The sequence below is a fragment of the Chelonia mydas genome, chromosome 3, assembly GCF_015237465.2.
Source record: "Chelonia mydas isolate rCheMyd1 chromosome 3, rCheMyd1.pri.v2, whole genome shotgun sequence".
Classification (NCBI taxonomy): domain Eukaryota; kingdom Metazoa; phylum Chordata; order Testudines; family Cheloniidae; genus Chelonia; species Chelonia mydas.
Genome location: NC_057851.1, coordinates 177,257,578 through 177,285,559, shown reverse-complemented (window position 1 = coordinate 177,285,559; position 27,982 = coordinate 177,257,578). Strand labels below are relative to the sequence as shown.

The 27,982-nt window shown below is 41.4% G+C and overlaps 1 protein-coding gene across 1 annotated transcript; it reads left to right on the top strand.

The window, feature by feature from the left end:
• Positions 1-27,816, top strand: GTF2A1L (general transcription factor IIA subunit 1 like). Its single transcript, XM_007064893.4, has 9 exons — positions 1-132; positions 2,888-2,989; positions 3,327-3,450; positions 9,997-10,052; positions 11,566-11,659; positions 16,322-16,917; positions 21,844-22,128; positions 23,747-23,836; positions 26,876-27,816. Exons 1-9 carry the CDS (start codon positions 112-114, stop codon positions 26,981-26,983), a joined length of 1,476 nt encoding a protein of 491 aa, XP_007064955.2. The 5' UTR covers positions 1-111; the 3' UTR covers positions 26,984-27,816.
• Positions 27,817-27,982: the final 166 nt, after the last annotated feature.

Below are 27,982 nucleotides of genomic sequence, written 5' to 3'. Positions count from 1 at the left end.
GGGAACCCAGCAGGGGGCGGCAGCGAGCAGCTGCACAGGACGTTACACGCTGAGCCGTGTGGTCCCAGCGCTTTTCTGGCGGCGGGGGGCGTGTCGCTTGCCGGCGCAGCTATGGCTCATGCAAACCCCGTGGTAAGGGCCGGGACCAGGGTGGTCTCCCGCCGAGGGGCAGGAGGGAAACGGGGCCGGAGGAGAAAAAGGAGCCGCTTGCCCAGGTCTGCCCGCAGTGTAATATTAGGGCTTTACAGGAACGTCCCAGGTGCCTTTTCCCTCTGCCCTGTGACAGGCCGGGCGCCCAGGGCCCTGCCCAGAGGGGCAGAGGGATTGAGGCCCCACCACCTAGATGCGAGCGGGGTCCACTTGGTGCACAGACGAAAGTGGGAAACGTTCAGTGTTTGGTCTGTGCCGCCGAGGCCATGCTGAGACGCTGCAAGCTCCTGCCCTACAGCAGCTCGGCGGAGACAGCAACCACGGAGCGCTGTGCGTAGAGCGCGCCTTTGCGACCTGAATTACCAAGAACTGGGCGCCAGATACTGCTTCTCCTCCCGTGTGATAGCATTAAAGACCTTCAGTTATTAACAAAACACCGAAGTGGTTTGTGCAATCAAGCAAAGGTCTATCAGACTGCGTTTTAATTTAGTGACTGCCTCAATTTGTTGTTCTTGTTGCCGAAATTAGAAACGGACTTTTAAAATATAATCTGGAGACTAGAGTTTAGTTTGAAAGCCCTGAAGCTTTCTTTCTAAAAACTGTTTTGTATGTGACTTAGTAAAAGCATTAACGGTGTGCTGTTGAGAGTTATTATATAGTTTTCAAGTAAACATGACCTACTTTGGATAAATATATATTATTTTCCTGAAATTAGTTAGCTGGTGCTAGGGAGAAATCTGAATCCTTCACTCAAACTTACGGTTTTGAGCTTCCTTTCTGAGCCCCCCACAGGAACATCCTTCCTGAGTGTTTGGAAAGCATCTAGCACATAGTGGGTGCTATCAGAAATAACTTTTGCCTCACTTTAACTTTAAGATGTGAGTACTCCCATTGAAGTCATGGAGATTTAAAGTTTTTAGGATTGAGGCCTTGATCATTTCCATGCTCCTTTTTATTTTGTTACGTGCACCCCCACTTCATCACTTCCCCAACACTGCATGTTTTTTACAGGAAAGCTAAAAACTCATTTCAAGACATGACAGTTATTGATCTATCTGACCTCATGGTGTGACAGTTGTATGTGTGAGATAAGAATGGAGCATGCTAATATACACGCTCTATGATAATTGTGATCATGTTGTAAGTACAGTATTTAGTTTTGGAACTGTGAGGTTACCACTTAGAATCCTGTTTGTAACATATATCAGAATAAGGTTTTTAACTTTTTGTAAGACTTTGCATAATAAAATGTAACTTGGTCAGTTTCCTTTGAGAATTAGGTCATTTGAAAGCAAAATATTTATTTTACAATAATTTAATCTCAGGATGTCTACTGAATTGGCAGGGGAAGGCCATTTGAGGTTCTTGACTATAATTGTGCAAGAACTGATTTTATTTTATTTTTTTCTATAGCTGATCTGTTGAAATGTGCTGTGGAATTTTTCCAAGATCTTTAATGTCACCTGCCTCTGCTGCCCCCCTGCCCCCTCCCACATGGCTATGTATGTTGTTGTTGTTGTGAGACAATTGTACACTTGGGCTGATTGCTTTTCTGCTAGAAGTCATTAGTTACTTCATAACAGCTTCATGCCCTCAAATATGTTTCACTTGAAAATCATCTTATTTCAAGCATCCTAATTTTACAGATAGTAGGTTTGCTTTTAAAAAAAAAATCTTAATGTTAAAAATAAACTTTGAAGATTTAGAATCCTAACACTTCAAAGGTTGGCTAAAGGTTCAGGTTCTAGCCTAATGTCCACACATGGCACACTTTGTAGTAATCAGTTTTCTGACTAAAACAGCTTTTAGCAATTGAGGGCCATGACCTTGCAATCAGATCCATATAGGTGAACCCTTCACCCTGCACAAAGCCCTGTTCTCCGTCTAAACTTAGGGATCTGGCTGTAGGATTGTGACCTAAAAGAGAAACTATTGGACTGAGCAGAGGGGCAAAAAATCTTCTCCAGGTCTGATTCTGATGACTTAAACTGATCAAGTCCATTGACTTCAGTGTAATTACCTTCAGATTACACTGGGTTTTTCTTCCTATTTTTATTGCAACTTTTGAAAATGTCACATTACAGTTTTCTTGTAATCTGGAACTATGGATTGATAACTGTATTGTTATAACATGAATTAGCAGCAAAATAGCTATTACAATCAACCATGAAGCAACAGTCTCCACTCTCTGTATTCAGCTCACAACTGAAGCTGCTTATGTCCTAGAAACTAGCCAAACTAGAAAGTGTGTGTTTTATTTTCTTCCTTATATTGTTAGTTTCTTCCTAGAGCTTCTTTGTGTCACTTTAGCCAGTGCTACTTTAATGGTCTTACACAGCAGATGCTAGCCTGAAATAGAGCATGCTAGTTTGAGAATATGTTGGAATTGTTGTCCTAATGATTTTAGGACTCTTACTGGGTGTTGATCTAAAAATAACTATAAACTAAAATACATCTAAAATTCAGGCCAAAATCCTAATTTTTCCTTTGGTATTTTACTGTTAGTTTTTAATTCTACAGTGCCATAAGTGATTTGGCCTATGTAGTTATCGCAGCAGTTGCATTGGCCAAAATCTTCAGCCACAAATGATACTGTCCCCTGGATCTGTTCATTTTATAATATGGCTCACAGAGCCATCTTACAAATCCTGCCTCTAGTTAGAGAGTCTGTACTTCATTTGGAGCTATAGCAAATGTCAGCCTGTGTTTTCAATTCTCTGAATTGTGTTTTATTCAGCCTAAACTCTACAGATCTATTATTGAAGATGTGATTGAAGGTGTCTGGGAACTCTTTGCAGAAGAAGGTGTGGAGGAACAGGTCTTGAAAGACTTGAAGCAGGTTTGTTGGATAATGATAAATAAAAGAAACAATCTTTTTCTTGGGATATCTTCTTCTATCTGTCTTTATTTTTGTAAGGCCCCATAGGATACAGGCTACCTTCCATCAAAATCAATGGGAGATACACATATCTTCAGAAACATGAATTGGACTCCCTGGAGTCCAAACCTGGTAATTATTCTTAACATTCTGCTGTTAAATGATTTCTTAGATTCAACCATTCAGTTTTCAGGATTATCCTGAATAGTTAAAGTGCCTGAAAACTTTAAATATATTCATGGATGAAAACTGATTTTGGCAACTTAATAATTGTTTCTTATTAACATCTTTTTCGCAGGTTTGGGAAGCTAAGGTGACTCAGTCTAAAGCGACAGAAGGCTTCTTCAAACATAGCCACTATTCACCCCAGTTCACCTTGCAGTTGCCACACAACTTACATCGCACACTGCAGACATCAACAGGTTGGATATTATTTGTGAGAGGCCAACAGTTGCAATTTAACAATAGTTCAATGTTTCAATAACCTCTTCATTTGAATTGTGCGTGATAGGCCAAATTCTGTTCTCTTTTACTTTGGTGTAGATCTAGAGTGACAGAGAAGCAGAATTTGGCCCACTAAGGGACAAATCCTGTTCTGGCACACTAATGTAAATCCAGATACTTGAGTTCAGTAGAGCTACTTCAGATTTGCACTGATGCACATGAGATCAGAAATGTAGCCTCTGTTCTCTAAGCCAGAAGTAAAACACTAAAATTTGTAGGTTAAAAAAAAAAAAGTGGAATAATTCTAATTCAGTTTTTGTTTTTTAATAGATTCTTCCAGTGTTGAATAATTCAAACTAAAAAGAGATACTTTGTAGGGCTGTCAAGCGATTAAAAAAATTAATTGCATGATTAAACAATAATAGAATACCACTTTGTTAGTCTCTAAGGTGCCACAAGTACTCCTTTTCTTTTTGCGAATACAGACTAACATGGCTGCTACTATGAAATCATTTGATTTAAATATTTTTGTATGTTTTCTACATTTTCAAATATACTTATTTCAATTACAACACAGAATACATAGTGTACAGTGCTCACTTTATATTTATTTTTGATTACAAATATTTGCACTGTAAAAAAACCCAACAAACAGAAATGGTATTTTTCAATTCACATAATACAAGTACTGTAGTGCAATTGCTTTATCATGAAAGTTGAACTTACAAATATAGAATTATGCACAAAAAAACTGCATTCAAAAATAACAAATGTAAAATTTTAGAGCCTACAAGTCCACTCAGTCCTACTTCTTCTTAAGCTAATCGCTCAGACAAACAAGTTTGATTACATTTGCAGGAAATAATACTGCCTGGTTCTTGTTTATAATGTCACCTGATAGCCAGAACAGGCATTCTCATGGCACTGTTATAACCGGAATCGCAAGATATTTACGTGCCAGATGCACTAAAGAGCCATATGTCCTTTCATGCTTCAACCACCATTCCAGGGGACATGTGTCCTTGCGGATGACGGGTTCTGCTTGATAAGAATCCAAAGCAGTGCGGACTGACACGTTCATTTTCATTATCTGAGTCAGATGTCACCAGCACAAGCTTGATTTTCTTTTTTGGTGTTTCGGGTTCTGTAGTTTCCGCACTGGAGTGTAAGACTTCTGAAAGCATGCTCTACATCTAGACCATATCAGATTTTGGAAGGCACTTCAGATTCTTAAATCTTGGGTCGAGTGCTATAGCTATCTTTAGAAATATCACATTGGTACCTTCTTGCGTTTTGTGAAATCTGCAGTGAAAGTGTTCTTAAAATGAACATGTGCTGGGTCATCATCCGAGACTGCTATAACATGAACTATATGGCAGAATGCATATAACAGAGCAGGGGACATACAATTCTGCCCCAAGGAGTTCAGTCACAAATTTAATTAACACATTTTTTTAACAAGCGTCATCAGCATGAAAGCATGTCCTCTGGAATGGTGGCCGAAGCATGAAGGAGAATATGAATGTTTAGTGTATCTGGCACATAAATACCTTGCAATGCTGCCTACAAAAGTGCCATGCAAATGCCTGTTCTCACCCTCTGGTGACATAGATAAGAAGTGGGCAGCATTATCTCCAGTAAATGTAAACATACTTGTTTGTCTTAGTAATTGGCTGAACAAGAAGTAGGACTGAGTGGACTTGTAGGCTCTGAAGTTTTACTTTTTTTTTTTGATTGCACGTATGTAACAAGAATCTACGTTTGTAAGTTGCACTTTCACGATAAAGAGATTGCATTACAGTACTTGTATGAGGTGAGTATACTATTTCTTTTGTTTATCATTTTACAGTGCAAATATTTGTAATAAAAATAATATACACTTTGATTTGTTATAACACAGAATATAATATATATGAAAATGTAGAAAAAAATCCAAAATATTTAATACATTTCAATTGGTATTCTATTGTTTAACAGTGCGATTAAAACTGCAGTTAATCATGATTAATTTTTTTAATTGCGGTTAATTTTTTGAGTTAATCGCGTGAGTTAACTGCAATTAATCAACAGCTCTAGTACTTTGTTTTAGGACCAGATCTTAGTCCTTTAAGTCCTTTTGCGCCATTCTGGTGGTTCCAAGAGTACTTAAAGCTGCCTAGATCAGCAACTGAGGGGTCCCCTACTGTGAGAGAGTATTGACAGTAGAGGCAGGGATCCAGTGGAAAAAATAGTATGTGAACTTGTAAGTCAAGATTGTATCATCATGTATACGCACAAGTGACCAATTTAAAGGTTGAATGGGCAACTTTGATTCTGGTATTTCCTAATTTTTTGAGTGTTTGATCGTGTAATCTTAATGTTTTATTAATGTTTGTAGATGTAATAATAAATATATAGGGATATAGTACTCCTGGACATTGAGTTCTGTCCCCAATGAGTTGCAGGCAACTTCATCATACAATCCTATTTATAAATGTATCAATTTATATATGCAAAGTACAGAGGCATTATTTATTTAACGTGGCCCAAGGGGATCGACTTCTAGATTCACTCACTATTGGAAGCATTGTCTTCTAACTTTTCCTGTAGAGGTGGGAAATACCTAGGGTAGAACAGGCTCCATTAAAGGTAACACAACTGTAAAAATGTATGGACTCTGTTTATGCTTTGAGTAGGATTTTCAAAAGTGGTCTGCAGTGGTCTAATTCTGTTCCTTTTATAGTCAGTGTTTTACCATTGACTATAATGGGAGCAGATAAACCAATGCTGTGTGCTCTTAAAAATCCCATCCTGCTTCAGCTGCTAGCACCACTGGAGCTGCACCAGTGCAGAAAATTGCTTACTATTTTTTCTAGTGTTGACAATGCAGTACATTCGATATGTTTATTCAGTCAGGTTAAAATGGTGGTATAATAAATAGAAATGCCAAACTTAATTCCTACAGTGCAACTCAAAAAAAACCCTTTTATTTTAACTCTTCAGTCTGCTTAACTCAGCGAGGTCTTGTGAATAACAGTACTTATAAATATTCTAGATTTATAAATTTCCAAAGTATAACAAAGACTTGCTGAAATATTAAATAATGGTAAATGTATTCAGCAGTGTTCAGGATTGTTCACTTAAAACATATTTATCACTCTAACACCAGATATAAAGTAATCTGTCTGTCTTCAATGTAGTTTATGTTGACAGAAGCTACAATTTTCAGAGTAGCAGCCGTATTAGTCTGTATTCGCAAAAAGAAAAGAAGTACTTGTGGCACCTTAGAGACTAACCAATTTATTTGAGCATAAGCTTTCGTGAGCTACAGCCCACTTCATTGGATGCATTCAGTGGAAAATACAGTGGGGAGATTTACATACATAGAGAACATGAAACAATGAGTGTTACCATACACACTGTAACGAGAGTGATAACTTAAGGTGAGCTATTACCAGCAGGAGAGCGGGGGGCGGGGGGGAATAACCTTTTGTAGTGATAATCAAGGTGGGCCATTTCCAGCAGTTTACAAGAAAGTCTGAGGAACAGTGGCAGGTGTGGGGGGGAAATAAACATGGGGAAATAGTTTTACTTTGTATAATGACCCATCCACTCCCAGTCTTTATTCAAGCCTAAGTTAATTGTATCCAGTTTGCAAATTAATTCCAATTCTGCAGTCTCTCGTTGGAGTCTGTTTTTGAAGTTTTTTGTTGAAGAATTGCAACTTTTAGGTCTGTAATCGAGTGACCAAAGAGATTGAAGTGTTCTCCGACTGGTTTTTTGAATGTTATAATTCTTGATGTCTCATTTGTGTCCATTTATTCTTTTACGTAGAGACTGTCCAGTTTGGCCAATGTACATGGCAGAGGGGCATTGCTGGCACATGATGGCATATATCACATTGGTAGATGTGCAGGTGAACAAGCCTCTGATAGTGTGGCTGATGTGATTAGGCCCTATGATGGTGTCCCCTTAATAGATATGTGGACACAGTTGGCAGTGGGATTTGTTGCAAGGGTAGGTTCCTGGGTTAATGGTTCTGTTGTGTGGTTGCTGGTGAGTATTTGCTTCAGGTTGGGGGGCTGTCTGTAAGCAAGGACTGGCCTGTCTCCCAAGATCTGTGAGAGTGATGGGTCATCCTTCAGGATAGGTTGTAGATCCTTGATGATGTGCTGGAGAGGTTTTAGTTGGGGGTTGAAGGTGATGGCTAGTGGCGTTCCGTTATTTTCTTTGTTGGGCCTGTCCTGTGGTAGGTGACTTCTGGGTACTCTTCGGGCTCTGTCAATCTGTTTCTTCACTTCAGCAGGTGGGTATTGTAGTTGTAAGAATGCTTGATAGAGATCTTGTAGGTGTTTTCCTCTGTCTGAGGGGTTGGAGCAAATGCGGTTGTATCGCAGAGCTTGGGTGAAGACAATGGATCGTGTGGTGTGGTCAGGGTGAAAGCTGGAGGCATGTAGGTAGGAATAGCGGTCAGTAGGTTTCCGGTATAGGGTGGTGTTTATGTGACCATCGCTTATTAGCACCGTAGTATCCAGGAAGTGGATCTCTTGTGTGGACTGGTCCAGGCTGAGGTTGATGGTGGGATGGAAATTGTTGAAATCATGGTGGAATTCCTCAAGGGCTTCTTTTCCATGGGTCCAGATGATGAAGATGTCCTCAATGTAGCGCAAGTAGAGTAGGGGCATTAGGGGACGAGAGCTGAGGAAGCGTTGTTCTAAGTCAGCCATAAAAACGTTGGCATACTGTGGGGCCATGCGGGTACCCATAGCAGTGCCTCTGATTTGAAGGTATACATTGTCCCCATATGTGAAATAGTTATGGGTGAGGACAAAGTCACAAAGTTCAGCCACCAGGTTTGCCGTGACATTATCGGGGATACTGTTCCTGATGGCTTGTAGTCCATCTTTGTGTGGAATGTTGGTGTAGAGGGCTTCTACGTCCATAGTGGCCAGGATGGTGTTTTCAGGAAGATCACTGATGGATTGTAGTTTCCTCAGGAAGTCAGTGGTGTCTCGAAGGTAGCTGGGAATGCAGGTAGCGTAGGGCCTGAAGAGGGAGTCTACATAGCCAGACAATCCTGCTGTCAGGGTGCCAATGCCTGAGATGATGGGGTGTCCAGGATTTCCAGGTTTATGGATCTTGGGTACCAGATAGAATACCCCAGGGCGGGGTTCCGGGCAGTGAGGAGCTGCCAAAATCTTAACAATGGGTTCCCTCCTCACCCCACGAGGGGGTCGTTGCCCACCCCCGCCCCCTGGGACTCCTGCCCCATCCAACCCCCCCACGTTCCTTGACACCTCCCCCAGGACCCCTGCCCCATCCACCCCTGTCCCCTGACTGCGCCCAGTACCGGGCAGGAGGGTCTCATGGGCCACTGTAGTGGTTGCCCACCTCACTCCTAAGAGCCAGAGGCACCAGCTGGGGGAGCGAGGTGGGGAGTACCTGGAGCACCCACGGGGAAAATTTGGTGGGTGCAGAGCACCCACTGGCAGCTCCCCGCCCGGCCCCAGCTCACCTCCGCTCCGCCTCCACCTCCTCCCCTGAACGCACCGCCCTGCTCTGCTTCTCCGTCCCCCCCAACCCCGCCCCCCCCGGCTTCCCGCGAATCAGCTGTTGGTGGGAAGCCGGGGAGGACTGAGAAGCAGGCCGCGGTTTCCCACTCAGGCCGAGGGAGGCGGAGTTGAGCTGGGGTGGGGAGCGGTTCCCCTGCGCGCCGCCCCCCCGCCCCGGGTTACCTGCTGCGGCGCGGGCAGCCCTCCTCGCTCCCCCCCCCCCCCCCCAAGCTCACCACCGCCTCCCTGGGCCTGAGCGGAAAGCCGCTGCTTGTTTCTCAGCCTGCCCCGGCTTCCCACGTGAACAGCTGATTCGCGGGAAGCCTTGGGGGACGCAGAAGCAGAGTGGGGCGGCGTGTTCAGAGGAGGAGGCGGAGCGGAGGTGAGGTGAGCTGGGGCCGGGGGTGGGGCGGGGAGCTGCCAGTGGGTGCTCTGCACCCACCAAATTTTCCCCTTGGGTGCTCCAGGGCTGGAGCACCTTTTGGAGTTGGCGCCTAAGGCGCCACTTTTGGCCGGTTAAATTTGGAAGCCCTTTTAGAACCGGTTGTCCCTTGCGGAACAACCAGTTCTAAAAGGGCTTCTAAATTTAACAACGGGTTCTTGCGAACCGGCTCCAGCTCACCACTGGTTCCAGGGGTGTGTCTGTGCGGATTTGTTCTTGTTCTTTTTCAAGGAGTTTCTTGAGCAAATGGTATAGTTTCTTTTGGTAACCCTCAGTGGGATCAGAGGGTAATGGCTTGTAGAAAGTGGTGTTGGAGAGCTGCCTAGCAGCGTCTTGTTCATAGTCCGACCTATTCATGATGACGAGAGCACCTCCTTTGTCAGCCTTTTTGATTATGATGTCAGAGTTGTTTCTGAGGCTGTGGATGGCATTGTGTTCTGCACGGCTGAGGTTATGGGGCAAGTGATGGGGCAAGAAGCTACAATGTGTATGAAATTGAATGCTTATTCTTTGGTGTGCCTATTTCAGTGTATCTTATTGTTTCTGTGTAGCTTCTTTAGTCATCCCTACTGGCAGAGGTATTCAACAATTCACAACAGCAGACCTGGTATGTAATTTTAATGCTATTTTATGTCTAACTTGACAATATTTAACACTCTAAATGAAAAAGTTAAGGCTCTTTGCATGTGTTAAAGGACTTAATGGGAGGCGGAAGTGAAATATTTTAGTATCTACATGCTCTAGATCGGGGTGGGCAGGATCCAGCCCATCAGGGCTTTGGATCCGGCCCACGGGATTGGCACTCCCCATGGGGCTAAAGCGGGCTCCCTGCCTGCCCTGGCCCCGCGCCGCTCCCGAGGCGGCCGGCACCAGGTCCCTGCTGCCCCGGGGGGGCAGAGGTCTCTGTGCGCTGCCCTCACCTGCAGGCACCGCCCCCTGCAGCTCCAATTGGCCGCCGCCACCCCAGAGCCACTGAAGGTAAGCAGCGCCGGGCCGGAGCCCGCACCCCAACCCCTTGGTCTGAGCCCCCTGCCGCACCCCTCCTGCACCCCAACCCCCTGCCCTGAGCCCTCTCCCGCATTCCCTCCTGCACCCCAACCCCCTGCCCTGAGCCCCCTCGTACACCCCGCACCCCCTCCTGCGCCCCAATCCCTTGCCCTGAGACCTTTCCTGCACCAGCCCCCCTCTCCGCACCCTCTGCCCCAGGCCTACATTCATGGCTCTGCATGCAGTTTCCCCACCCAGCTGTGGCCCATGGGCCAAAAAAATTTGCCCACCCCTGCTCTAGACAGCACGTGGGTAATTTTCAGTGCCTAATAGTACTTTTGATCATTTATTTTGTGCCTTACATGATGTACAGTAGACAAGAGGGAGGAGTCGTTGCTGGGTGTGTGCATTCAACATCCACAGAATCTAAGTGTTCATTTAAAGATTAAAAAAAAACCCATAAAATTTAGTCCTTATGGTTGTGATTAAAATCTTTCCAATCTAGCTGTCTGCAGAGACCGCTTCAGGGCAACCACCATTGCCAGAGGAGTAAAGGGGAGATGGGTGTTCCTGGCTGCTCTGCTATTAGAGCAACTGTTGAAAATTAGTGGAAGGGATGCTTGCCATTTTAAGAAGTTAGGTGTGTTGGTGGAGTGACACCCTGTGAAGCAGGGAGCCCTGGAAACAGGCTCAACTGCTCTAGTAAAGGGCTTTGTGGATGTGCATTGTGGTGGGGGGACAAGTTGATTTATTTGGGTGGTGGTAGGGCTGCCTCGTACTGCTAATATAGAAATGCAGGAGGCTGGATATTATGGGGGGAACGTAGCATACTGGTGCTTGAGGTGCAGAGTGAGGGGCTGCAAGGCGGAGTTTTCCCTAGAGAAGAAATAGGAGCTGGAAATGGAAGGGGCATATTGGGCAGGGAGCATGTAAATAGGACACTTCATTAAGCACTTCCTTACAAAACACTGCTCACCTTGCTGTAGCCTAAGGGTCAAAACCATTTTTCAGTAGGGATGATCATGTAACTTAGATTTCTTGAGCTTCGTTTTGCTAAGTGTGACTGCTAGGGCCTCAAAGGATAGAGCACAGAATGCAACTTAATTTCCCTAGTAAATCTGCTGTGTGTCTAGGATGCTTCACGAACCGGTGCAACTTTGACTCTCCCTTCGGGTATTGCTTATCCTATCCATGTACCTGCTGGAGTAACGCTACAGACTGCATCTGGTAAGATTAAGAAAAGCTGAACTCAAACACCAGTTATAGTACGTAGACTGTGTTGACCTGAATTTATGGGCTAGTTTATTATGGCTCGCCAATGATCTGACCAGATGATATTTAGGTTCTTTTCCCAATTCAGGCTACAGGGTGAGAACACGGAGTTTGACGTTGTGAGAGGACCCTCGGGTTGTATGGCAAGTACACTTACACTGAGGACAATACCAAATTGTTAAGATCTTTATTAAAATGAATGAAAGAATAATAAACCATATAAAACACAGAGTCACAAAGAAGTAATACAATTCTGTGACCCCTGGTGGTAACATCTCTATTCTAAAAGACTACTTAAACTAGCATACTCACATCCTTCCCTGAAGACCTGGTGGTGGAGACAGAAGACCAGCCTCATCTCTGGCATGCCCGATGAATTTGATGGTCCAGGCTTCCCAAGTTGGTAGGGATTAGGTTTGAGTGTTGAGTAGCTAAGCTATATTGCAAAGCTGAGCTGATAGCTTTATAGAAGACAGGAAAGAGCGACCCTCCTGCTTGGTTGTTTGCCCTTTTATAGGGTCCTGGCACTCCCTTAATCAAGGCCCAACCATGCCCAAATCTTATTTCCTCACCGAGATAAATCTTTGGGTACACTTACCCTATAGAGTGTTAGGATATAGATATTCAGGCCTGTCTGTAAAGGCCTATACTCTAAGAATTTAGGTGTATTCTTATCACTTGGCTAGTTCTGGAGGTATAAAAGAGAGAATCAAAATCACTGTCTGACTGTATAAGGCCTTTTTTCACTGTGACAGTCTGAGACCCTGTTCTTAGGTTGAGATCTCTGGCTAAGCAACAGAGGCAGCCATAAGCTGGGAAGCGACCGGTCACATCCTCACGTTCCAAACTAGTCACATTGAAATAAGGTGCTGTTGGGCTGTTAGGAATACAATCCTGTCCTGATAATGCCTATCGCCTCCAGAGAAAGGGAAGTGCCTAGAAAATGTAAAAGGAAACTTAGTTTGATAGCATCCTGTCTGGCAAGAACTCACTTATCAATAGCTGGGATGTGAAATCCTCACTTCTGTATTGTTCTATCACTGTAGTCCCCATTTCCCCATTGTTTGTCTGTATAATCTCTGTCTGGTTCTGTGATTGTTTCTGTCTGCTGTATAATTAATTTTGCTGGGTGTAAACTAATTAAGGTGGTGGGATATAATTGGTTAAATAATCATGTTACAATATGTTAGGATTGGTTAGTTAAATTTCAGTAAAATGATTGGTTAAGATATCATAGAATCATAGATAAGGTATCATAGTTAAGGTATAGCTAAGCAGAACTCAAGTTTTACTCTATAGTCTGCAGTCAATCAGGAAGTGGGTGGGTGTGTGGGTCGGTGGGGGAAATGGGAATGGGGGTGGGGAAATTGGAATCATGTTTAGCTAAGGGCAGGAATGGGAACAGGGCCACAGGTAAGGTTCTGTGGTGTCAGAGCTGGGAAGGGGGACACTAAGGAAGGAAACTGGAATCATGCTTGCTGGAAGTTCACCCCAATAAACATCAAATTGTTTGCACCTTTGGACTTTGGTACTGTTTGCTCCCTGTTCATGCGAAAAGGACCAGGGAAGTAAGTGGGTGAAGGAATAAGCCCCCTAACATAGAGTAACATATTATGACATATATTCATACATATTAATATTGATTATCTCATCCCCGAAACCATTACCCTTGGCCTAACTTATTACTTCCTTGTTCTGCGGTGTACCTTGCGGTTACCAGTCTGTTCCAGATCTATGGTAAACATATTCAGTTCTTTGTTTGGTTCCCCATTCAGTTCCCCAAAGTCAAAAGGGGTAACCAGTAGGCCATTTATCTATGCCAAAGGTTACAAACACTCATACTAACTTGCTCTTGCTAATCACACAGGATACAGGCCTGTAGGTTCCTTGCATTACAGCCAACTATTATGAATAACATATACAGGAATTCAGCATAAACAAAACCCAAGCAAATAATATAATCAATCAAACCAACGAAGGAAACACATTATGCAATATAGCAAGCTAGCAAACTGACTTTATGGGCTATAACTGTGTACAGATCTCAAAAGACTATCAGAAGTGCATGGGGTGTAAACTGGATGCCAGAGTAAAGCATAGGTGGATAAAACAAATTATCCTCTGGTCTTTTACTCTTTATGAACCTGTAGCTGCTTATAAAGTGACTGCTATTGACCAGTTACAGGGTCTCTGTTAAATCTGCAGCATGTAATAGTGCACCCCTGCAATGTTATTTAACATCATTCCCAGGTGATGCCATTCTCCTTGTTATACTGCTCCTGCTGTAGGTTCTCCTGTGTCAGCCCAGATGTGGGCATGTCCTCCTCCTGATTGAGGGAGATGTGAAAGCCAAGTAGTCTATTCAGTCTCCAGTAGGTCAAGACAGATTCTGCCTTGTCAGCGTGGATTTTCCTTAACTGCTTTGTTTGATCAATTTCCTCCATCCCCAGTCCCCACCCTTTTCTTTCTGACAGGGTTAAATAGTATAGCCTAGAAGACTGTGTGGAGAAATTAACCCTCTCCTTGCACTCACCAGAGCACTTTGAGGGGAAGGCAACCCTCAGTGGTGTAACCATGGGTGTAGTTTGCGGGGGGAGGAGGGGCACTGTCCCCCCAAACTGCAACTCTTGGGCAGGCATGGAATTTGCTCCCTCCCCCCCCGGCCTTGCAGCCCCATTGGCCTGACTGGAGCTGTCTCCCCAAATATAAGTCCAGCTACACCAGTGGGTGTAACCACTTTTCTCTTCCTCCATCAGATCTACCTATGTGTATTGAGTCCTATCTACTGACTTTGATGATACCCATACATTTTACCACTTCAGCCCTTTGGAAAACTTACTAAAGAGCCCACCAGTAAGGAAAAATATATTGGTAGTTCAGCCTCTAAGCCCAGGTGCTGAGATTCTTAGCAGAGCACTCTTTCCAAACACAGCTGGAAGTGGTGGTGGTTCTGTCTCCTGCCTCAGGCTATGTCTAAATATAAAATGCTAGTGACGCAGCTGCACTGCTTTTGCACTTTAATGTAGACACTACTTATGCTGATGGGAGGGCTTCTCCCCTCAGCATAGTAATCCACCTCCCTGAGAGGTGGTAGCTAGGTTGATGGAAGAATTCTTCTGTCTACCTAGTACTGTCTACATCAGGTGTTAGGCTGGTATAGCTATATCTTTTGGGGTGCAGATTTTTCACATCCCTGAGAGATGGCTATGCTGATGTAAATTCCTTGTGTAGACCAAGCCTTACTCTCTAAATAGCATGTGTTTGATTAGCTTGAAGCCTCCAGCTGTGTTCCCTGTAAACTGTGCGCTTGGGCGGCCTCGCAGGAGATATTCAGATGCTGCCCAGCCAATTAGCAGGGCGCGCACAGCCAGCAGCTGTGTTCAGGTGCCCCTCCCCACATGTTGCTCCATCCCGCAGCTGCTCTCGGTACCCTCCTGCTGGCTGTGCAGAGCGGGGCAGGGTGCGCGGGTGGGCGGAGGGTGCTGATGTCAGGGTGTCCCCCACCCCTGTACCCCATCTCTACAGAGCAGGGCAGAGGGGATAGCTTGGCTCAGGAGGACTTGGAGCTGCTAGGAGACTGAGTGCCCTTCTTAAAGACAGGTTTCAAAGTAGCAGCCATGTTAGTCTGTATTCACAAAAAGAAAAGTAGTACTTGTGGCACCTTAGAGACTAACAAATTTATTTGAGCATAAGCTGTATTTTCCACTGAATGCATCCGATGAAGTGAGCTGTAGCTCACGAAAGTTTATGCTCAAATAAATTTGTTAGCTTCTTAAAGAGACAGTGCACTTTTTGAGATTTAGCCAGCTCATAATCTGTCTCTCTCCCTCCCCCTCCTCCGCCCCCCCTCCTCTCCACTCCATTTCTGCAGAGCGGGGGAGGGGAGACAACAGGGCTCAGAACAGAGCAGGAGAGCTTTCAGTGAGCGTCTTAAAGAGACAGCACATGACTTTCCCCAGCACACACACACTGTCTGTGTGTGTGTCTCTCTCACACACATACTGTCCCTGTGTTTGTGTCTTTGTCACTCACACAGAAGCATGTGCTCTCTCACACACTCACCTCCCAACTCATACTTGTATTATTGTTGGTACTTCCTGCAAAGCACATATATTCTCTATAATGTTGTTCTTTCAAAGTGTGTTATTTTAATGTTTTGACTGGTCTATGCACTTCATAATTTTCATTTCTCTTACACTTAAATTTAATTATTTGAGAACTGAGTTCTAAAATGCCTAAATTGTCCAGTCTGGCATAATTTCCCCTATGGTAACTTTTTAAAAATATATATTACATCTAGGTTTTTTGTTTCTACTGGTGGTGCACATCCACACATACCTTGGTGCACATAACGAAATTTATTCCGCACATAGATGGAAAAAATTAGAGGGAACATTGCCCCCTGCCCTTGTGCTGCTGCAAAATAGGAGCCTTTTGATGGTTGTTCTGTATGGTGATTTCATACTGTTTTAAGGGCAATGTAAACAGTATAACTGAATTAAGTTGGGAATAGGCAGTTCTGGCATCTGAATTCTAACACTGATAACAGTAGGTCAGCATCAGCTTAACTCCCAACAGGTAGATTTAATAATCCACTGTTAATACTTCTCTCTATAGGGCACCTCTATAAGGTAAATATGCCTGTTATGGTTACACAGGCCCCAGGAGGTACCAGTATTCTGCAGCATCCTATTCAGCAAATATTTCAGCAGCTTGGGCAGCCTTCAGTACTGCAGGCCAGTATTGCCACTGTTGCACAGGTGAATGCGTCTTCTGTTCAGGCAACTGCTGAAAGACTACAAACCCAGGAAGCCCCACTCCAGCAGCCCACTGTACTGCAACAGAGGGGAGTGGAAACAAAACACTTGGAAAACTCTGCAAATGCTACTCTATTACAGCAACCTACTAGGAGTCAACAGCAAGTTACAAGTAATACAATTTTAAATCATCAGGCAAACTCAACAGAAAAATTCCAATACACCAACCTTCAAACAGCTGTGTTTACTTCAAAATCCTCTGAAATGGATTCTACCACTGAACCAAACAGTTCATTCAGCCTAACTCAATGTGTGCAAGACCAATTATCCACAGAGCTTCAAGATTCAGTACAGCAACAGGTGTCTGATGATATCATTGAGATGATTATTCTGGGCAATGGCTTGGATGCTAATACCCTTCTAAAAGAGCAGGACAGCATTTCTGTCACTGAAGAGGTAGGACCTTCATTGTTTAAAAATTTGTAGTGGACTTTAACTTGGTGAAAATAGCTGATGAAAGTAGATACTTATCTGAAGAATCAATATATTAAAGGGACACTATTAAAACAAATCTGTTTGTTACTAACAGCACTCTACATTTTAAAAATGGAAAACTTCAAGAATGTAACTTATAAGCAAATCGCATACATTACACTTCACTCCGTTTGGACAACACGAATGACCTATTCATTTTTACTTTCTGATTTTCATGCAAAAACATTGCTGAAATATTTAGGTTAAATGGGAATGTTCATACCAGTGACCTTTTTAAAAACTGCCATATCATTGTGACCTTGAAATCATAGGTCAGATCCAAGCCATGGTGGGCAAATTGCCTTTTGAATACAATTTGGCTAGCATATGAGGAGGAGTTCCTGTCAGCCTATGTACTCACATTCAAAATCCACAAATTATATTGTGATGTGAGTGAAAATTTAAAAGTGTATTTCCCTCAATTAAAAACAATCATTATTCAACTAATCCTGTGCAAATAATTTGTATTAGATAATTGATTTCATGAGTGAGCCTCTTTTATAATTTATGGAATGTCCACAAGCAGATTGTGGTTTTCTTGAATTTATTTGTTTGAACTGTCTAAATTGTGTACTCCACGGATTTATTACAAATATTTTAAATTCAAGCTGCTTAGTTGTGATTTGATCATGTAAGCCATGTGGTGTTGGTTTTATTCCTTGATCAGATGAAAGCAGAGGCTTTCCTGGTTAGAATGCTCCTGTGTGCAAATTTGAAATTTGCATTTGGCAACAACTGTTGCCAGGAAAACCCCAACCACTAAAATATTCAGAGTGCACAAATGTGGTCAAGGTAAATTCATTTAAAAATATGAACGAGGACTAATGGAGCACATTCTGCATTATTCAGCCAGCTCTAGATGGAACCTGGTTTGGAAACAAACTGATGAGGTCTAGAAGGTTTAGAAGAATGGTCAAAAAGAAGGATCCCAGGAGTACAGAATAATGCAATAATATTTCAGTGTGGTATCTTAGAAGTGTGTGGGTTTTTAATCTTTATTACGGTGTTAAATTCTGTGGGACATCCTAAATGATTCTAGATGATTGAAGGCTTGGAGCCCCCCTTATTAAGCTCTTAGAGTCATTTAGTACTAATGATTATAAGACCTATGCAACTGCGTTTTCAAAAATGATTAATGTCTCAATTTTTGAGTGACCAACTTGTCACTATTTAAGGGTCCTGATTTTTCAGAAAATGCAGAGTACCTGTCCTCTGAAGATCAGGCTCCTGTTAAGGTGTTTCATGTTAGGCTGTGAAAATTACTAGTTGTTTCTTAAAATCTTGGCCTTGGAATCCAGTTCTGGTATCACCGAAGGCTTCATTATTGTAAGAGTTCACAACCTGAATGGACATAACTTCAAGCTTGGGTTTCATGGCTCATGTCAGCAGAACCCTTCAATAAACAACCCATATAATTATTACACAGAAAAACAAAAACTGTTATAAGAACATTATTAAGGGTGCAAAGTCAAGACTCCAAAGCCAGAATGAAGGTTGTATATTCTAACCCTTTGTGCATATGCATTATGAGCATATGTGACCATGTAATTAAAAACTACTTTTTCTAGAGCAGTGGTCTGTAAACTTTTTTGATCGTGCACCCCTATCAGTAAAAATTTTTTGAGCATGCACCCCCAACATATGTATATTTATTTATGTATAAATTATATACATGTACTACTGTACTAATATTATGTAAATGATAAAACATACACAAAAAATAGAAATTAAAAAATGATGCAATAAAGATGAAATAAACAATATTTTTAAAAAAATTTATTTTATTAACAGTACTAAAACCCTTTTTGCTCTCATTATAAAAAATTAATAATAATATTTTTAGTGAGAGCAATGTGATTGAATATGCTTTATTATTTTTGAAGATCTTGGTTTAACACTTTGATAGAGCGGGTGCTCAGGGTGGGGTTAGGGTTAGGGTCTGGGGGGGAGTTAGGATGTGGGAGGGTGCTCAGGGCTGGGGCAGCTCCTGTTTGGTGCAGGTGGCTCTGTGCAGCGCAGCACCACCCCATGGTCACGATTCTGGGAGCTGCCCCCCCCCACGGCAGCCAGGGCCACCTGGAACGCAGGGGCTTTAGGGGCTTCAGGGCCCTGGCCTGCAGCTCTAAAGCCCCTTTTGGAATGCGGCCCTGAGAGCACGGGCCAGAGGACTCAGGAGGAGCAGGGGCAGCCGCGCAGCCAGAGGCTGGAGAGAAGCGGCACTTTCCCCTTCAAAGCACCCCTTCTTTCCGGCCGGCCATGAAGGGGAAAATGCTGCTTCTTTCCGGCCGCTGGCTGTGCGGCTGCCCCTGCTCCTCCACGGGCCGGAGGACTCGGGGCCGCCCCCCTTTCTTTTTTCCCTCCGGCAGCGCTTCTCCTGCTGCGCCCCCAATCAATAGTCTTGCGCACCCCACTTTGGAGACCACAGTTCTAGAGGACCCCTGCCTTATTCAGGGCACAGGATGGACAGTACTCCCTGAATGAGCAGTTGTACAATATTTTGTTTGAGCTTAGGTCACATTTTCAAGCTTTTCTCCACATCCATAAGCAATAAAAACGTGGACTTTTTGTTTTGCTTTTCAAGTGAAAAGTGAAATTCTAATGTATTGTGTAAAAAAAAAAAAAAAAAAAAAACAAACAAACAAACAAAAAAAAAACACCCCACTTTTTAAATAAAACACCAGATTTTGTGAGAATCATGCTAAGATTGCAATAGATAGTAAACCTGACTCCTGGGCTTTTGTTATGGTAGACTTTTTCAATACCTATGTTTTATAGATTGAATGACTTGAATAAAATTTCCTATTCAGACTATATTAAATATCCCTGAGTTGCATATATGACTTAGTTGTTCTGTCTCGGTGCTTTGAGGTCCTGATCCAAAACACATTGAAGTCAATAGCAGTCTTTCCAGTGACTTAACTGGCATTAGATCAAGCCCTAAATCTTTCAATTGTAGTCAGTTTCTACCTACCACTGTGGAATTTGGCCCACTGTGGTATAAATAAAGGACAGGGATGATTTAGTTGGGGTTGGTCCTGCTATGAGCAGGGGGTTGGACTAGATGACCTCCTGAGGTCTCTTCTAACCCTAATCTTCTATGATTCTATGACTTGTCTACATTTACAATGTTCCAGGGGCACAGCTGCACCATTGTAGCACTTTAGTGAAGATGCTACTGTGCTGACAGGAGACCTTCTCCTATCAGCGTAGTTAATCCACCTCCCTGAAAGGCAGTAGCTCTGTCTACACTGGGGGGTAGGTCAGTAATAACTGCGTCACTCAGGGGTATGGATTTTTCACCTCTCTGAGCAATGTAGTTCTACTGATGTAAGTTGCTATTGTAGACCAGTGGTTTTCAACCAGAGGTACACATACCCCTGGGGGTACGCAGAAGTCTTCCAGGGGATACTAGATATTTGCCTAGTTTTACAACAGGCTATATAAAAAGCACTAGCGAAATCAGTACAAACTAAAATTTCATACAGACGATGACTTGTTTATACTCCTCTATATACTATACACTGAAATGGAAGTACAATATTTATATTCCAGTTGATTTATTTTATAATTATATGGTAAAAATGAGAAAGTAAGCAATTCTTCAGTAATAGTGTGCTGTGACACTTTTTTGTATTTTTATGCCTGATTTTGTAAACAAGTAGTTTTTAAGTGAGCTGAAACTTGCGAGTACACAAGACAAATCAGACTCCTGAAAGGGGTACAGTAGTCTGGAAGCTTGAGAGCCACTGGTGTAGACCAAACTTAAGGCCACATCGACACTATAGACCTATATTGGTATCTCTCCACACCACTGAGTGACCCAGTTATACTGACCCTCTGTGTAGAGAGCGCTATATCAATGGGATAAGCTACGGCCTCTCAGGGAGGTGGATTAACTACGCTGATGGAAGAAGCTCTCCTGTTGGCATAGTAGCATCTTTACTAACGCACTTCAGCAATGCAGCTGCGCCGCTGTAGCTCTGTACGTGAAGACAAGCCCTAAGGTATTTGTTCCTGAACGTCATCAATGTTTTTGATGCACTGGATGCTTTGGTACCAAGGAATTGCCTATACATATACATCTGTTGTCGCTAGATGGTATTTTCTAATGGAAAAGTTGTCTGTCAGAAAATTTTCAATTAGTTGAAATGGAAATGTTCCATGAAGTGTTTTGTTTTTAACAAAACTTTATTTAGAAAAAAATTGAAACAAAGCATTTTGATGTTTTTATTTCAAAATGACTTTAATTAACAACTTTTTAAATTTTATCAGATATTAAAATATAGTAAACCCTAATTTAAAAATTATATAAAATATGAAAAAATCAAATTAAAACAATGAGATTTTAACTAAATGAAACATTTCAGTTGACCTGACCAGATTATTTTTGGAAATTATATTTTGCAAGAAATTTTTGGCATTGTTACTTTTATTTATTCTGAATCAGAATTATTTTTTTCCAAATGTCAGAATTTCCCTTAGAACAGAAATTCTGATTTTTGAACAGTTCTAATATCTATTTTTTTTAAAGGGAAATGTGCTTTGCATGTTAGAGACAGTATTTAAAAATCATGCCTGGAAAAATGGATTTCATATTATTGAACAAGTATTTGAAATGGGGTTCATTTCAGGAAAATGTATATGAGACCAAATTTTCAAAAGTGCTGAGCACTCATCATTGGGGCTAGACTTTTTTTTTAAAAAGAGCTCTACTCCCATTTAAACACCTAAATAAGGTGACAAGTTTTTCAATCTTTTAGTACCCAACAGATCTCCTAGAGAAGAATGGGTGTTGTAAAAAATCGGGCCTCTTGTCAAGCTCTCATTGAACCTTCTTATTCCTGTCAGATGGAACCTAATGTACTGATGGAATCTGACATACGGACAGAAAAGGATATCTGCAGAGACATTGAAGGGATCATTCAGCTAGATGGAATTGATGATGTTTTTCCTAAGGAGGAAATAGAAAGTACAAGAGATGTGGAAGAGAATGAATATATTGGTATTATTGATGCAGAGGATCTGAAAGTGTTGGAGGAAGAGGAGGAAGATGAAGAAGTTGACAGTATTTCAAATGCTGAATCCAACAGCAGCAGTGATACTGAAGAGCCCCAAATAGACATAATTGAGGAGGTAATTAGTTTAAACATTCTAAAGCAAGCCAGAGTAATGTGCCTATCTGCATGTTTGGTTGTTTAGATCCAGAATATCCACTGGTAGATTGAGGCAGAATACATGGTTAACCTGTGTTTTCAGAGCAGAATGTAATAGATATGGGGTGGTTTGAGAGCTTCTTGGGCAGATCATAAAAATAGGAGGAGTTGCTCTGATATCTGTTGCTTATTGGATGAATTAACATGCTTTTAATTACCAAAATTTGAGTCTACAAGTGAAATTTTGGCTTCACTGAAATCAAAGGGTCTTTTGCCATTGGTTTAAGTAGGGTCAGGATTTCATCCTGGGCCTCTATCCTGGGAAGCAGTGACTCTGGGAAAATATTTTGGGGTCATGGTAAATAATCATCTGAACATAAGTTCCCAGTGCAACACTGGGGCCAAAAGGGCTAATGTGATCCTTGGATGTATAAATGGAGGAATATAGAGTTTATATTAACTCTTTTTGGCACTAATACGACTGCTATGCTATTCTGATACCAACAATTAAAGTAGTATATTGATAAATTGGAGGGGGTTCAGCTAAGAGCCTCAAGAATTATTAAAGAATTGGAAAACATATATTTATAGTAATAGACTCCTGGAGCTCAATCTGTTTAGTTTAACCAAGAAAAGGTTAAGGGATGACTTGATCACAGTCTGTAAGTACTTATGTGGGAAACAATAGCCTTTCGATCTAGTATACGAGGCTATAACAAGATCCAACGGCTGGAGATTAAATCTAGACAAATTCAGACAGGAATTAACAGTGAGGGTAATTAATCATTGGAATAATTTAACAAGGGCTGTAGTGGATTCTCCATCACTCAAAATCCTTAGATCAAGACTGGATGTTTAAAAAAAAATGCTCAAATTCAAATTCAGCCAAGTTCTATGGCCTGCGTTACACAGGATGCCACATTAGATATGGGGTTCTCAAACTGGGGGTCGGGACCCCTGAGGGGGTTATGAGGTTATTACATGGGGTGTCACAATCTGTCAGTCTCCACCCCAAATCATGCTTTGCCTCCAGCATTTATAATGGTGTTAAATTAAAAACACTTTTTAATATATGTATAAGGGGGGTTGCACTCAGAGGCTTGCTGTGTGAAAGGGGTCACCAGAACAAAAGTTTGAGAACCACTGCACTGGATAATCACAATGGTCCCTTTTGGCCTTATAATCTATGAGTCCGAGGTTTCCATTGCTTCTAAAACACTAAACAAGATTGGAAGGGGGAATCAGGCAGTGCATGCTGCAGGTTGTCTGTTTCCCAGGAGACAGAGGACAGCTGAGGAATGCTTAGTCACAGAACAACTATATGTATTATATGACTTTTCTCCTTGAATCACCTTTCAGAGAGTCCTGCCTCCTGACAAATAGAAGTTGGTTTAGCATTCCAATTTCTGGGAGAGAAAGTGGAGTTAACTTTGTCAGCCTTGAGTGTTACTTGTAATTATAAATCTTAGTCATTTTTTTGGGAATATCAGTGTGAAGAAATGTCTTGTGCATAATGTCTTGTGTTACGTCAAGTATATTAGAATTTAAAAAAAGACAATAAGTAATGGTGTTTAAATGTGGTGACCTTTACTCTCCAGGACCCTTTAAATTCCGGTGATGATGTCAGTGAGCAGGACACACCAGACTTGTTTGACACAGATAACGTTATAGTTTGTCAGTATGACAAGGTACAGTATATAGCCCTGTTTTGTCCTTAAATATTCCAGAAAGTTTAAACGGTAATTTTAGTAAGAATTATTTTTGTGGATGGGTGTGTGGAGAATATCAGTTCTTTCATCAATATTTTAAATAATTTAATCATCTGTTCGTTGAAATGCACACAAAAAACAAAAGAATGTAAACTTATTTGCACTATTGTGTAGAAATTCATCTACAGTTTTCCTGTAAAAGGAGAAACTTCTTACAAGGGCTGTCAAAGGAGAAGGATTTCAAATCTAACATCATAAAGTGCAAAATAAAGTAGTGTGTGTGTGTGTGTTGTCTTCCTGCTTTCTGTTCCTGTTTTGTTTCTTGCTCCCTGAACTCAGTGCTGCTATTCCTATTTAAGGATGCGTGTGTGCGAACGTGTAGCCTTGGGGGTGTGCAGCTACTCAGGGCAAGCTGCTACATACCTGCTGTTTGGACTGTTGTGGTTTTTGTTCAGATTGTTGCTGACCTAACTTGTCCTTGGTTATTACAAGTTTTCATTGACAACTTACCTGTATGTTCTGCTTTGTGGTGTGGTGATGGTCTTGCGTTGTTTTTTGTGGTTTGGGATTGCTATTCTGCAGTGCATCAGAGTGTAATGGGTCCCAATCCTGCAAACACATGCACATCCTTAAATTTAGTGAGATGAATAATCCCAGTGACTTCAATAAAACTACTCATGAGAAAAGCTAAGTATGGATTGGGGCTTTTGAGTGAGCAGTAAGAAGAAGGGAAGTGTATGCTTCCTTATCTGGTAGTAAAATATTCCTAAAAGGATTTTAAAAACGTTTACCACAAATCCGTCTTTTCAAACAAGCAAAGCAATTAGTTCTTAATGAAGACAAATGGCCTGTCCTGTGTTATTGTTCAAAATAAAGTTCTTTCTGAGCTATTAGAGGTCAAACAAAACCTTTGGAACTCAGGTGGCTGCTTGTTTGGTTGTGTGTACCTGAAACTCAAACTGGAAAACCAGACTTTGTTAGAATTACATCTTATCTTGAAATCATGGAAAGTTTCAGCCTCAACAAATTTTATTTTTGTCAAATATGTGGCTTTTGGAAATAGAGGCCTACATTTTCCAAAGTGATTACTGATTTTAGGTGCCCAACTTGAAATGCCTTAAAGGAATCTCAGATTTAGAAAGCGATGAGCACTTGATCTTGGAAAATCAGGCCATTTAAGGTGTGACAAGTTGGGCACCAAAATCACTAGTCACTTCTGGAAAATTTAGGTGGTCAGAGTTTGCATATAGAAAGCTCATCTGAATCTGAACTACATTATTTGTATTGTAATGCTATGATATTTCTCCCTAAGATACTTAATAATACTATAAGTGCTGGAATTTTGAAACATTCCTCTCTAAAATTAAGATTTTGTATAGATGAATGGAAAATTTGGTCTGAAATATATTTATATCGATATGGAGCTTGACACCAGAGTTGCCGCGAAGGGATTTCATAACAGATGTGATTAGAATTTGAGAGCTATGGATTGGCATGAAAGTCTGAGCCTTTATTGCTTTTTTGTTTTTTTAATGCTATGAAATAATATGTTGGCTAGCTGGTATATTGGTTACTTTTCCCAAACAGACCAGTTTTACTGAAAACTTTTCTAATGGAGGGAGGAGTGATTGAAACCATGGTCTCTTTGGCCAAAAGGCAGAATATAATTATCTTGTAATTCTGTTACTAATTATCTTTCGGGCTATTAAACATAGTGGGAGGATAGAAGTGGGATGACTGTCATTCTAACATGTTCCAGCTCTTTGAAGAAAAAAAAACTTTTATCACAAATATCATTACCAGAAAATCAGGAGGCATTCTCTTTGTTTCCTGGGCTTGAAAACCAAATCAAGCTGCAAATCTGAGAAATCTATAAAACCATTTAATTCTGGGCCTTTCAAGATGAACTACAAAGATTTTGCATTGCACAGAGCTTTTTTTTATAGGTCTACAGTATGAAACCAAATATGTGTAGGTGTAAAATTATGAATACATTTGTACCTGCTTTGTGTGGAACATTGTGCTTTTTAGCCATATTTTTGGTTGCAGTATTATTTTGGTCTTGTTGTACTATCCTACAAAGTCCAGTACTGCATGCAAAATACAAAAATGCAATACACAGACATGGCTAGCTGCACCCACAAGTACAATACATACTCGTTCATAAGCCGAATATTTTTGGTAAAAAAGTGATGCATCAAAGAACGGGGGTCAGCTTAGTATAGAATCATAGAATATCAGGGTTGGAAGGGACCTCAGGAGGTCATCTAGTCCAACGCCCTGCTCAAAGCAGGACCAATCCCCAATTTTTGCCCCAAAACCCTAAATGGCCCCTTCAAGGATTGAACTCACAACCCTGGGTTTAGCAGGCCAATATGCAAACCACTGAGCTATCCCTAAACAGGTGTACACCAAAATTTGATGATTTTAAACTCTATGAAATCATTGAATTGAATATCTAATACATTGTCATTTTGTTTACCTGGAGCGTCTGCAGGCATGGAGCCCCTCAGTGGCCACTGGGAGTTGAGGGGCTCCGTGCCTGTGAATGCTCCAGGTAAACAAAATGTCCCGACCTGCCAGCGGCTCATCCTGACGGGCCGGGAGCCAAAGTTTGCCAGCCCCTGAAATATAGGGTCGGCTTATGAAAAGGTCATAAAGTTTTTACTATTTTTACCTATCCATCTTGGGAGGTCGGTTTATAAACGAACGGGCTAATGAACAACTATACATGGTGCTCATTTTCATTACTGGATACTCATGCAATCTAGGTGTCGATATCTGAAAATGTATCTCTTAATCTTTTCTCTGGCATGTCAGACTTTCACAGTACTCCATATCTGAGCTCTGCTCAGAGAAGCAGTTTTTTATGTATTCAGTGCTAACAAAGGTTAACCTCAATCCTTCAGCCCTACCCCCCTACCAGCTTTGTTTAATTCTTAGAAACCAGTCAGTTTCTGAAGATGTTCTAGTAACACACTTTTGAGGGCACTGATTCTCATTTTTTTTTTTTATCAGATTCATCGAAGTAAGAACAAATGGAAGTTCTATTTGAAAGATGGAGTAATGTGCTTTGGGGGTAAAGACTATGTGTTCGCAAAAGCCATTGGAGATGCGGAGTGGTAAATCCTCACTCGAGTAAGTGAGGTTTTTTGTTTTTTTTTTATTACAAAATATTACATAACCTCCAGTGAAGAGATACTGAACTTGCTATGTTTTACAATTTAAAAAAATTAAAATGAAACTGCATTTGTTGAATAGAATATATGAAATTGAAAATGAGTTTTGTTTCTAATAAATGCAAATTAAACTGTTCACTATTCTTATGTTTGTTTTTCTGATTTATATTATCTTTTTACTAAAAAAGTATAATCAGATTAATAGCTTTAATTAACAACTAATGTGTTGGATCTGTAAATGGAATAACAAGTAGCTATATTTATGTAACTTCAACTCCTTTGTTTTTGATAAGAGTTAAAATGCAATGATTTTTACAGTGTTAGATACATAATTCTTAGTGATTTATGTTAAAAGAAATAAGGTTGTGAATGTCTGAATTCACTGTAATATCTGTGTATGTTTATTTTGTTAAAAGATGTGAATGTGTTTTAGTTATACCTTTCCCCCCACCCCTCCTTTGCATCTGATCCTTCTGGTGAAGTGCATCTCGTCTGCCTTTAGTCTGAAGCTATCAGTGCAACCCAGACTATATGGGTAGAGGACCCTTGAGTTAACAAGACTTCAGCATTATTATCAGTTGTTGCATTTTCTTCAAATACGATATGTACTGAGGAGCAATAAATAGTCTCATTTAAAAAAAAGTGCCTTATTGTCATAATCTGTACTAAACCATTTAACTTTGCTTCTGTACATACTCATTTCATTCTGAACACACTAATAAACTGTGAGTGATATAAATTGACTGTGCCTAATAAAGAAGATACAATATCATCTCATACATATTTCTAGTCGTGAATTGTTCTTTTGGTCCTTCTTAAAAGTAAATAATGCTGTAATGGGAAATATGCATGACAAAGGGGAGTGGGGAACTGGATGCACCAGCTCAGGAAGGTGAAATCCTGACAAGGGCCCAGTTGCATTGCTCAAAGCTTTGCTTTATTCACC